We start from the raw sequence: 13,540 nt of genomic DNA, 5'->3' as shown, positions 1-13,540 counted from the left end.
CTAACCAGTCACCTTTAAGTCTGTCTGTGTCCCACACTCCCCTTCATTAACGAGGCTAACCAGTCACCTTTAAGTCTGTCTGTGTCCCACACTTCTCCTCATTAACCAGACTAACCAGTCACCTTTAAGTCTGTCTGTGTCCCACACTCCTCCTCATTAACCAGGCTAACCAGTCACCTTTAAGTCTGTCTGTGTCCCACACTTCTCCTCATTAACCAGACTAACCAGTCACCTTTAAGTCTGTCTGTGTCTAACACTCCTCCTCATTAACCAGGCTAACCAGTCACCTTTAAGTCTGTCTGTGTCTAACACTCCTCCTCATTAACCAGACTAACCAGTCACCTTTAAGTCTGTCTGTGTCCCACACTCCTCCTCATTAACCAGGCTAACCAGTCACCTTTAAGTCTGTCTGTGTCCCACACTTCTCCTCATTAACCAGACTAACCAGTCACCTTAAGTCTGTCTGTGTCCTACACTCCTCCTCATTAACCAGACTAACCAGTCACCTTTAAGTCTGTCTGTGTCCCACACTCCCCCTCATTAGCCAGGCTAACCAGTCACCTTTAAGTCTGTCTGTGTCCCACACTCCCCCTCATTAACCAGGCTAACCAGTCAAATGTTTTTAGTCAATGTCTATGTCCCACACTCCCTCCTCATTAACCAGTCATTTTTATCTGTATCTTCCTCTTCAAAAAATAACTGACCTGTATTTATGATTAGTACGATTATGCCTTCTTTGTACTCCCTAATCATATACCTGACTTTCCTCAAGCCTGGATCTTACTAACAGGGTAAGGGGCCGGGAACTTCCTACAGTCCTTAAATTGCACTACTCCATCCTACAGTCCTTAAAATGTACAACTCCATCCTACAGTCCTTAAATTGTACAACTCCATCATACAGTCCTCAAATTGTACTACTCCATCCTACAGTCCTTAAAATGTACTACTTCATCCTACAATCCTTAAATCATACTACTCCATCCTAAAGTCCTTAATTTGTACAACTCCATCCTACAGTCCTTAAATTGTACTACTCCATGCTACAGTCCTTAAATTGTACAACTCCATCCTACAGTCCTTAAATTGTACTACTCCATGCTACAGTCCTTAAATTGTACAACTCCATCCTACAGTCCTTAAAATGTACTACTCCATCCTACAGTCCTTAAATTGTACACCTCCATCCTACAGTCCTTAAATTGTACAATTCCATCCTACAGTCCTCAAATTGTACTACTCCATCATACAGTCCTGAAAATGTACAACTCCATCCTACAATCCTTAAATTGTACTACTCCATCCTACAGTCCTTAAATTGTACTACTCCATCCTACAGTCCTTCAATTGTACAACTCCATCCTACAGTCCTTAAATTATACTACTCCATCCTACAGTCCTTAAATTGTACAATTCCATCCTACAGTCCTCAAATTGTACTACTCCATCCTACAGTCCTTAAATTGTACAATTCCATCCTACAGTCCTCAAATTGTACTACTCCATCATACAGTCCTTAAAATGTACAACTCCATCCTACAATCCTTAAATTGTACTACTCCATCCTACAGTCCTTAAATTGTACTACTCCATCCTACAGTCCTTCAATTGTACAACTCCATCCTACAGTCCTTAAATTATACTACTCCATCCTACAGTCCTTAAATTGTACAATTCCATCCTACAGTCCTCAAATTGTACTACTCCATCATACAGTCCTTAAAATGTACAACTCCATCCTACAATCCTTAAATTGTACTACTCCATCCTACAGTCCTTAAATTGTACTACTCCATCCTACAGTCCTTCAATTGTACAACTCCATCCTACAGTCCTTAAATTATACTACTCCATCCTACAGTCCTCAAATTGTACTACTCCATCCTACAGTCCTTAAATTATACTACTCCATCCTACAGTCCTTAAATTGTACAATTCCATCCTACAGTCCTCAAATTGTACTACTCCATCATACAGTCCTCAAATTGTACTACTCCATCATACAGTCCTTAAATTGTACAACTCCATCCTACAGTCCTTAAAATGTACAACTCCATCCTACAGTCCTTCAATTGTACAACCCCATCCTACAGTCCTTAAATTGTACTACTCCATCCTACTGTCCTTAAAATGTACAACTCCATCATACAGTCTGTATCCCTGAAAACAACCATAAGTTAACTCATGGTCAGAATAAATCTGTCTTACTCAAAGGAGTCGATGTCCTTGAAATGGGGGTTAGAATAAATTTGGCAGTAAATATTCCCAAGTTTAATACCATAGTAACATACATAAGCAAGAATATGTTTTCTTGTTTTGTTACATAAATCTGATAATGCATGGGCTTATTGTTGAGCAATAGGCCTTAATTTTTACCCCCACATATTTCATATGAGTCATTATAACCGCTAATAAAAGTGATCTTCACACTAGTTTGTACCCACTTTGTACTTTCATTTATCAAATTTGCCACCAACATCCTTCTTAAATCACCAACCAAAGGGCTGATAAATATAATGATGTTCCATAAATCATGTATAAAGACCTTCCTGTCAATTTGTTATTACATCATTTTATAAACATTTTTTATTTAGAAATTTAAATTACATAACATACATGTATTGTCATTTCAGGTTATCCAGTACATAATGTCAATCTTAAAGAATCAATCCATTACTGGTTCATTCCTATATCAACATGTATCTGTTTAATAAATTATCAACAGTGACAAAGATCATAATCTAATGTTGTATAATGTAGCATCATCTAACACACTAACATGCCATCTTGAGAGTTTAGAGATATACTCCAACCATTGGCACCAGTGATGTGCTTAAATTGGTTTGTTTTCCTATAGTGTTGCAGTAGACAACTAACTCAGCAACAGAAGTAAAAAAGAGCAATATTATAGTAATGTCTACTGCATGTTAAGCTGCACTACATTCCTACTGACAATTCTAAATATGATGCAGTGGAGATTGCAGTGTGATTTTAGCAAATGCACCAAAATTGGTCGAAATCTGATAATAAAGTTGCATTCACAACTGTCCATTTACACAGACATAGAGATATAGAGAGGACACAATTGTCCATTTACACAGACATAGAGATATAGAGAGGACACAACTGTCCATTTACACAGACATAGAGATATAGAGAGGACACAATTATCCATTTATACAGATATAGAGAGGACACAATTATCCATTTACACAGATATAGAGAGGACACAATTGTCCATTTATACAGATATAGAGAGGACACAATTATCCATTTATACAGATATACAGATATAGACAGGACACAATTATCCATTTACACAGATATAGAGAGGACACAATTGTCCATTTACACAGACATAGAGATATAGAGAGGACACAACTGTCCATTTACACAGACATAGAGATATAGAGAGGACACAATTATCCATTTATATAGATATAGAGAGGACACAATTATCCCTTTATATAGATATAGAGAGGACACAATTGTCCATTTATACAGATATAGAGAGGACACAATTATCCATTTATATAGATATAGAGAGGACACAACTGTCCATTTACACAGATATAGAGAGGACACAATTGTCCATTTATATAGATATAGAGAGGACACAATTATCCATTTATACAGATATAGAGAGGACACAATTGTCCATTTATACAGATATAGAGAGGACACAATTATCCATTTATATAGATATAGAGAGGACACAATTGTCCATTTACACAGACATAGAGATATAGAGAGGACACAATTGTCCATTTACACAGACATAGAGATATAGAGAGGACACAACTGTCCATTTACACAGATATAGAGATCTACAGAGGACACAATTGTATATGAATATAGACTATTCACACATCACCATGACTCTGGTCTAACTTGTGGGTATTTAAATGCCAGCCATACACTGACAATTTATTATTTTAATAGAATTTTGTTTTTATTACGACCATAACAGGTTTTCAATACTACACACTTAAGTGAACTAATATCATTTGTATTCTACCAAAATAAAACCAAGACCAATCAATGCCACTTTAACTATTTATAATTAATGGACAAAGGTTACATCACAATCACTGACTGTCAAAATAAATAAACTAAAGCAGCTAGTATCTACATTGTACCTGTGATTTGTATTGAAGTTAAGGTTGTAAGCTACCTTAGACATTATACCGTGATTTGTATTTGAGTTAAGGTTGTATGCTACCTTACACATTATACCTGTGATTTGTACTGGAGTTAAGGTTGTATGCTACCTTACACATTATACCTGTGATTGGTATAGGAGTTCAGGTTGTATGCAACCTTACACATTATACCTGTGATTTGTATTGGAGTTAAGGTTGTAATATTGATACCTTACACATTATACCTGTGATTTGTACTGGAGTTAAGGTTGTCTGCTACCTAAAACACTATACTTGAGACTTTTATTGAAGTTATAAGGTTGTATGCTACAATGTACCTAAAAGACTTTACCTGTGACATTGATAGGAGTTCAGGTTGTATGCTACCTTAAATGTATACATTAGACCTGTGATTTGTATTGAGTTAAGGTTGTATAGTACCTTAATTACACACTATATTTGATATGAGTTAATTAAGGTTGTATGCTATTTATGCATTATACCTGTGATTTCTGTAGAAATTAAAGTTATATGCTACCTTACACACTATACCTCTGGTTTATGTTATAGTTAAGGTTATTATCTACCTTACACACTATACCTCTGGTTTATGTTATAGTTAAGGTTATTATCTACCTTACACACTATACCTCTGGTTTATGTTATAGTTAAGGTTATTATCTACCTTATACATTATACCTGTGATTGGTATGTGAATTAAGGTTGTATGCTACCTTACACATTATACCTGTGATTGGTATTGGAGTTAAGGTTGTATGCTATCTCTACACATATGCTTTATATGCTAGTATACATGTACAACAGAACAAATATTTTTACCAGTCACTGTTCCATTCCCCTACACAGGTAGAGTATAACGATTCCTATATAAAACAATCGATGAATGCCTATAAATGGTTATTGTAGCAACTAATAAGTGGCACTTACTGCTTGTTAAACGATATCTCTCCGACAGGATTTTATTTGATTATTACTTTATTGAATGCAGCTGTCTGTTAAAATCACTGCACAATGTAGCAAGTGAAGGAGATAAGTCAGGTTAAAGCGACTATAACTGTAGAATTGTGACATAATCATTAAACAGTGCTTTCTTATAAATAGTAAAATGGTTGAAGATATAGTAATACATGGACTATACTGTACACTATTTCATAAATATATATCTAAGTTTTAAAACAATGTCAATGCACCACAGAGAAAGCTGAAGGGAGTCATGTCGGTGTAAGTGACGTGTCCTCAAAGTGTTCTGATTACGCGTGATAAATATGCACACTTAATAGTAGGACCTAACTTATTGTAATGTTATTGTTTTGCACTGATTTAGGTACTTACAAAACATACTTGCAGCCACTTTGAATTTTCATAATTAAGGGAAATTTTAATAGTATACATTGTGCCTGGTATATTGCTTTCCAATAGTGATTTTTTGCAGTTATAGTTGCTTTAAGCAAATGCCATTAAAATCAATCAATTAATTGATTTAAGTTTATGATCCAAATAATTTTTGCCATTAAATCTTTAAGCTCAAGATTTATATCTTTTCCTATAGTTACATATACCCTTGAGATTACAGTTAAAGGCATAACAATTAAATTACATCATTTGAGATGTGACTATTTGTACACTATTATTTATGTCTGTGACCCCCTCTACCTAGCTACATCCCAGCTTTGTTTTACCCCTATAATCCCCCTACACCATTTAATTTTCACCACCAGACCAATAATTCTATCATAACCACTGTAGGACAAGGTGTATACTAAGATTTAAATACATTGAGTTCCTTTTCAAGTTGTGTGAAATCAATTTGCTAAATCAAACACAAATAATTTTGTCGTCAAACTATGTCCACAATTTGGTATACAGTGGAATTGTAATCGATACAACAGTATAAAGGTGTGGAGCCAACCTGACATATATATATAGATATCAATATTTGTCAGAATATCACAAGACAAATCAGATCAGTTTTCCTAAGATTTCCACACAACTGAACACACTGTTTAATTTTATTTTCAGTGAAACCGTAATATTCAATGTAACAATATGTGCTGAAGTTCTGACCCATATATCGTCTATATTCACTTATATCTAATGAAATGACATTGTTTTATTTACCTATAAATAAGTGCAATACACTCTGATGAACGTTACTGCATTGAAACATATTCAATGTTTTGTTTAAACAAATTTAAATAACTTTTTACAGGTATTTGATTGAAATTTTATATTGAAACTGCTTATAATCAGAGTTGACTAGGTCGAATGGGCCACCATCATCCTATAATGACAGTATTCAACGAATAAACACATACCCACATAATGTACGGTATGGGTGTATGATACTTCACACATACATATGTATATACAGCTAGTCTGATAATTGTTTTTCAAGGAGATTATAGTAAAACAAGGGACCGTTGGAGGGCCACAACATACGCCCGCCGCAATATTTGACACTTGGAAGGGGGAAGTTTCACAGGTTGTAATGCTTTAAAATGAAGTATCATCAATGTTGGAAAGTTGGAAGGAGATATTGATACACATAATGGTGTGTAGTCAAAACCGAAGGGCAACTTTAAATGATGAGATGTATATATGTTGCAAATATGGGAAACCTTGGTTTGAACACAACAACACAAAAATTAGTTCACATGTTTATATACAGAATATACAGAGCCTGGGTCGGGTAGTATTGAAGTTATGGTCCGGATAAGTAAAATCATCAAAGGGCAATAACTCCGCTAATAAGGGGGTAAGGGGCATAATTTTGGTATGTGACACTCCGGCTCATCTAGATGTATATTTGTGTTAAGTATGGAGAGCTCAACACCATATATGCACGAAGTAAAATCATCAAAGGGGAATAACTCCACAAATAAGGGGGTAAGGGGCATGATTTTGGTATGCGACACTCCGGCTCATCAAGATGAATATTTGTGTTAAGTATGGAGAGCTCAACACCATATACGCACGAAGTAAAATCATCAAAGGGGAATAACTCCGCAAATACGGGGGTAAGGGGCATGATTTTGGTATGCGGCACTCCGGCTCATCATGATGTATATTTGTGTCAAGTATGGAGAGCCTGGGTTGAGTAGTATTGGAGTTATCGTCCGGACAAGTAAAATCATCAAAGGGGAATAACTCCGCAAATACGGGGGTAAGGGGCATGATTTTGGTATGCGACTCTCCGGCTCATCAAGATGTATATTTGTGTCAAGTATGGAGAGCCTGGGTCGAGTAGTACTGGAGATATGGTCCGGACACCATATGTGCCCACCCACATGTTAGAAACTTTTCAAAAACCTGATTTCTTGACCAAATGCATTCCTAGATATGGTTTTAGTACCTCCTTTATTTGTTTTGTAGGTGTGTACTGCATTTATATGGTCAAGTAAACTCAGCATACATGTACCTCTTATCATACTGCCACCATTTCAAACAGGAATTGTGTTTTCCATTATAAATGCATTTACCCCTTCCCAAGTGAATAAAAAAAACCCAGTAGTGATCAAGAGTGTTTGATGAAAGTCATGATATTGATATAGAAATTTAAAATATGAACTGTTAATTCCAATTCAACAGCAGACAAAAGTAAGTCATATACTAATTCATTGTGAGTGTCATAAAAACTTAATCTAAATATATGTATAGGGATTCTCAGTGACAGTACTGGAAGTCCACATATAACATGTGTCCACATTTTATATTTGTCTTCAAAGCTGTGTCATTCATTTCAGAAATAAATGCCACATCAGTAAATATCAACAGATAACATTTCCTTCAATATTTGCTGTTTTATATTGAAAGTTTTAAAATTGATTTGAACGAAAACAACTATACATTAAACAACTTTGTCCATCCTTATGAATCGCATATGACAAGTAATTGCCACATGAGATGTGGTATTAACCGTGTGACAAATGCCACTTCTGTATGGTAGATAATATATATAGGGGAACTACAGTGTAAATATTGAGGGGTTTAGATGGATTTGAAACACTTACATTGTCAGATGAAATACTGGTCACAGATAGAGACTTGGAGCGATGTTCTGTAGTGACCTTTTCAGAGAGCATGTAGCCACCACTTCGGCCGCCATCAATGCCATCCTTTTTATCACGAGTTTTCTGAAGCTGACCATAGGCATGGATGTAGTAAGTCAGGAGTGCCTCTGTTGTGGCTCCATGGAACTTCATGCTGGCAGTTCCTGGTCCTCCTGTTGCCTCGTGGCCCGGAAGTTTGATGTTTTCTGGCAACTGCCCAGACAAAAGTGCTTTCTCCAATGCTTTCCGCTGCTGAATCTCCTTGAAGGAACGGTATATCATCTCAAATTCTTCATGCTGCGACAGACAATAAAATAGACCATCAAATTTCTTTTACAATGTTTTTTTACACAGCAACAAAGGTCACATGACAATTGGTGTGACACCACGAATTACCAATAATGGAAATGCTACAGTGGTAGAATCCATCTAATCAAATGTAAAAGGTAAAAATTCTGTCTTGGAAACTTACAGATAAAATTGTATCTAGTGGAACACCAATATCAATTTAAATGGTATGTAGTACAGTATTTTGTATTCTGATTAAGTGTTGTCCATGTCAACTCTAGAGAACCAGACATACCAATAACTCTAGAGAACTAGACATACCAATAACTGTAGAGAACCAGACATACCAATAACTCTAGAGAACCAGACATACCAATAACTCTAGAGAACTAGACATACCAATAACTCTAGAGAACCAGACATACCAATAACTATAGAGAACCAGACATACCAATAACTCTAGGGAACCAGACATACCAATAACTCTAGGGAACCAGACATACCAATAACTCTAGAGAACTAGACATACCAATAACTCTAGAGAACCAGACATACCAATAACTCTAGAGAACCAGACATACCAATAACTCTAGGGAACCAGACATACCAATAACTCTAGAGAACTAGACATACCAATAACTCTAGAGAACTAGACATACCAATAACTCTTGAGAACTAGACATACCAATAACTCTAGAGAACCAGACATACCAATAACTCTAGGGAACCAGACATACCAATAACTCTAGAGAACTAGACATACCAATAACTCTAGAGAACTAGACATACCAATAACTCTAGAGAACCAGACATACCAATAACTCTAGGGAACCAGACATACCAATAACTCTAGAGAACCAGACATACCAATAACTCTAGAGAACTAGACATACCGATAACTCTAGAGAACCAGACATACCAATAACTCTAGAGAACCAGACATACCAATAACTCTAGAGAACCAGACATACCAATAACTCTAGAGAACCAGACATACCAATAACTCTAGAGAACCAGACATACCAATAACTCTAGAGAACCAGACATACCAATAACTCTAGAGAACCAGACATACCAATAACTCTAGAGAACCAGACATACCAATAACTCTAGAGAACTTGACAAGATGTCGTAGATTTCCCGTACGGTGCCGACAGCCCGCTGCCCCAGGAAGAACACCTGACTTTTCTTGTCCTTTGCCTCCAGTTCTTTGCGATCTGTGATTGGTTTCTTTCCCTTTATTTTTACGGGGGCTGAATTTTGTGCAAAATCAAAAGTTTTGAGTGCTGGCTGTTGGATTTGCTCCTGAAAGTTAAATGGCAAAGTGTTAATTTCAATGAAACATTTGATACCTGATATTTGTAAAAATGAAGTTAAAAGAGGCCATGAATTATACTACTGCTACCTATCTAAACTCAAACACAACACATTATTTGTTTCGTAGGTGGATGTTTGGTGAGGTGATCTCATGATGTAATTTTATATGTAACATTCTACTTCACTGTAAGATAAATGTTTAAAGTAATGGAGTTTTATAATTCAAGATGAAATACATTCAGGGTACAAAAGGACAAAGTTAATTTCAGGTTTTTAACACTAAATATGTCATCAGTTTCACCAAAGAAATGAAGGAAATTGTTGTACAAAACTTAATGAACATAAATTAAGGAAAAGAACAATACCCTCAAATAAATGATTATAAAGATTAATCATACGCTGAGAAAATATTGTATGTGTCGACTATTTTAGAAAATGGCATAATGAGTCTAACATCTACAAAACAAAACCATAACAAACAGGTGTAAATATATACAATGTATATATAAACTCACCTCTGTCTTACAACATTAACATCCAGGTAGTTGTGAAGTAAAACATCTTTTAACTTACCTCTTCTTTCTCCTTATAAATCATGTTACCAACCAGTGTTGAAAACTCCATGATGTCCTGTACAATTCCATTTAACTACAAATTCAAACAATCCCTGGCTTATTTGGCAATCACTAATTGAAATTCATATCAAACAGAATATTAATCAATATAGTCTTACAGATTCTATCAGACAAGTTCAAACAACTACTGATGGTCAAGGTAACATCTGTTGTTACAGAAAATATAATTTATGATACAATAAATATTACACTAAACACTACAGTACAGGCAGACTGAACTAGAACTGTCGCCAGGATAGCTGACTTAAATACCCCCCCGCAATCTGCAGGAGTCAATGGTGAATTGGAACTGTTAATTAGAACTAAGATAACCCAGTAATATAGTGACCAGTTGCCATAGCAACCATAATTTTGAAAACAAATAAAGTGGCATGCACATCTACACATGGTCCTCTATATTTGTGTGAAGTTTCATTGAAATTGGCCATTTAGTTTAGGAGGAGTTGGCCGGACAAACTTAAAGTTATGGTTCTTATCAGAAAACCTGTTTATAATGACCAGGTGCCATAGTAACCATAATTTTGAAAAAAAAAGAAAGTGGCATGCACATCTACACATGGTCCTCTATATTTGTGTGAAGTTTCATTGAAATTGGCCATTTATATAGTTTAGGGGGAGTTGTCCGGACAAACTTAAAGTTATGGTTCTTATCGGAAAACCTGTTTATAGTGACCAGTTGCCATAGCAACCATAATTTTGAGAAAAATAAAGTGATCATTAATATTTGTGTGAAGTTTCATCAGAATTGGCCCATCGGTTTAGGAGGAATTGTCCTGACAAGATGCGTCTACAGATAGACGGACGGATGGACGGACGGACAACCTGATTCCAGTATACCCCCTAACTTCGTTGCGGGGGTATAAAAATAATCATCATTACAAAACAAGAAAAGGAACGGTCATACTGGACAGGTTTATTGTAGAGGAAGGACGGTCATACTGGACAGGTTTATTGTAGAGGAAGGACGGTCATACTGGACAGGTTTATTGTAGAGGAGGGACAGTCATACTGGACAGGTTTATTGTAGAGGAGGGACAGTCATACTGGACAGGTTTATTGTAGAGGAGGAACGGTCTTAATGGACAGGTTTATTGTAGAGGAGGGATGGTCATACTGGACAGGTTTATTGTAGAGGAGGAACGGTCATACTGGACAGGTTTATTGTAGAGGAGGGACAGTCATACTGGACAGGTTTATTGTAGAGGAGGAACGGTCATACTGGACAGGTTTATTGTAGAGGAGGGACAGTCATACTGGACAGGTTTATTGTAGAGGAGGGACGGTCATACTGACAGGTTTATTGTAGAGGAGGGATGGTCATACTGGACAGTTTTATTGTAGAGGAGGGACAGTCATACTGGACAGGTTTATTGTAGAGGAGGAACGGTCATACTGGACAGGTTTATTGTAGAGGAAGGACAGTCATACTGGACAGGTTTATTGTAGAGGAGGGACGGTCATACTGGACAGGTTTATTGTAGAGGAGGGATGGTCATACTGGACAGTTTTATTGTAGAGGAGGGACAGTCATACTGGACAGGTTTATTGTAGAGGAGGGATGGTCATACTGGACAGTTTTATTGTAGAGGAGGGATGGTCTTACTGGACAGTTTTATTGTAGAGGAGGAACGGTCTTACTGGACAGTTTAATTGTAGAGGAATGATGGTCATACTGGACAGGTTTATTATAGAGGAGGGACGGTCATACTGGACAGTTTTATTGTAGAGGAGGGATGGTCACACTGGACAGGTTTATTGTAGAGGAGGGATGGTCACACTGGACAGGTTTATTGTAGAGGAGGGATGGTCATACTGGACAGTTTTATTGTAGAGGAGGAACGGTCATACTGGACAGGTTTATTGTAGTGGAAGAATGGTCATACTGGACAGGTGTATTGTAGAGGAATGATGGTCATACTAGACAGTTTTATTGTAGAGGAAGAATGGTCATACTGGACAGGTTTATTGTAGAGGAGGGACGGTCATACTGGACAGTTTTATTGTAGAGGAGGAACGGTCATACTAAACAGGTTTATTGTAGAGGAGGGATGGTCACACTGGACAGGTTTGTTGTAGAGTAAGGATGGTCATACTGGACAGGTTCATAGTAGAGGAATGATGGTCATACTGGACAGGTTTATTGTAGAGGAGGAATGGTCATACTGGACAGGTTTATTGTAGAGGAGGGACAGTCATACTGGACAGGTTTATTGTAGAGGAGGAATGGTCACGCTGGACAGGTTTATTGTAGAGGAGGGATGGTCATGCTGGACAGGTTTATTGTAGAGGAGGGACAGTCATACTGGACAGTTTTATTGTAGAGGAGGAACGGTCATACTAAACAGGTTTATTGTAGAGGAGGGACAGTCATACTGGACAGGTTTATTGTAGAGGAGGGACAGTCATACTGGACAGTTTTATGAAAGGAGGGACAGTCATACTGGACAGGTTTATTGTAGAGGAGGGACGGTCATACTGGACAGATTTATTGTAGAGGAGGGACGGTCATACAGGACAGGTTGATTATAGAGGAGGTACGGTCATACTGGACAGGTTTATTGTAGAGGAGGGACGGTCATACTTGACAGGTTTATTGTAGTGGAGGGATGGTCATACTGGACAGGTTTATTGTAAAGGAGGGACAGTCATAAAGGACAGGTTAGTTGTAGAGGAGGGACAGTCATACTGGACAGTTTTATGTAGAGGAGGGACAGTCATACTGGACAGGTTTATTGTAGAGGAAGGATGGTCATACTGGACAGGTTTATTGTAGAGGAGGGATGGTCACACTGGACAGGTTTATTGTAGAGAAGGGCTGGTCATACTTGACAGGTTTATTGTAGAGGAGGGATGGTCACACTGGACAGGTTTATTGTAGAGAAGGGCTGGTCATACTTGACAGGTTTATTGTAGAGGAGGGATGGTCACACTTGACAGGTTTATTGTAGAGGAGGGATGGTCATACTGGACAGTTTTATTGTAGAGGAGGAACGGTCATACTGGACAGGTTTATTGTAGAGGAGGGACAGTCATACTGGACAGGTTTATTGTAGAGGAGGGATGGTCATACTGGACAGGTTTATTGTAGA

At 37.2% G+C, this 13,540-nt stretch overlaps 1 protein-coding gene across 1 annotated transcript in view; it reads right to left on the bottom strand.

Moving 5' to 3' along the window:
* The window catches only part of LOC117342432, a 55,539-nt gene that overhangs the window by 40,806 nt on the left and 1,193 nt on the right, over nucleotides 1-13,540 (bottom strand). Inside the window, exons 2-4 of the mRNA XM_033904591.1 lie at nucleotides 10,390-10,464; nucleotides 9,601-9,804; nucleotides 8,173-8,508 (exon numbers count right to left, since the gene is read on the bottom strand). Coding sequence (XP_033760482.1) covers nucleotides 8,173-8,508; nucleotides 9,601-9,804; nucleotides 10,390-10,464 — 615 coding nt within the window. The remainder of the gene's footprint in view (nucleotides 1-8,172; nucleotides 8,509-9,600; nucleotides 9,805-10,389; nucleotides 10,465-13,540) is intronic.

The sequence above is a fragment of the Pecten maximus genome, chromosome 14 (assembly GCF_902652985.1).
Source record: "Pecten maximus chromosome 14, xPecMax1.1, whole genome shotgun sequence".
Taxonomy (NCBI): domain Eukaryota; kingdom Metazoa; phylum Mollusca; class Bivalvia; order Pectinida; family Pectinidae; genus Pecten; species Pecten maximus.
The sequence above is the reverse complement of the archived record's forward strand: the minus strand, read 5'-3'. Positions and strand labels throughout refer to the sequence as shown.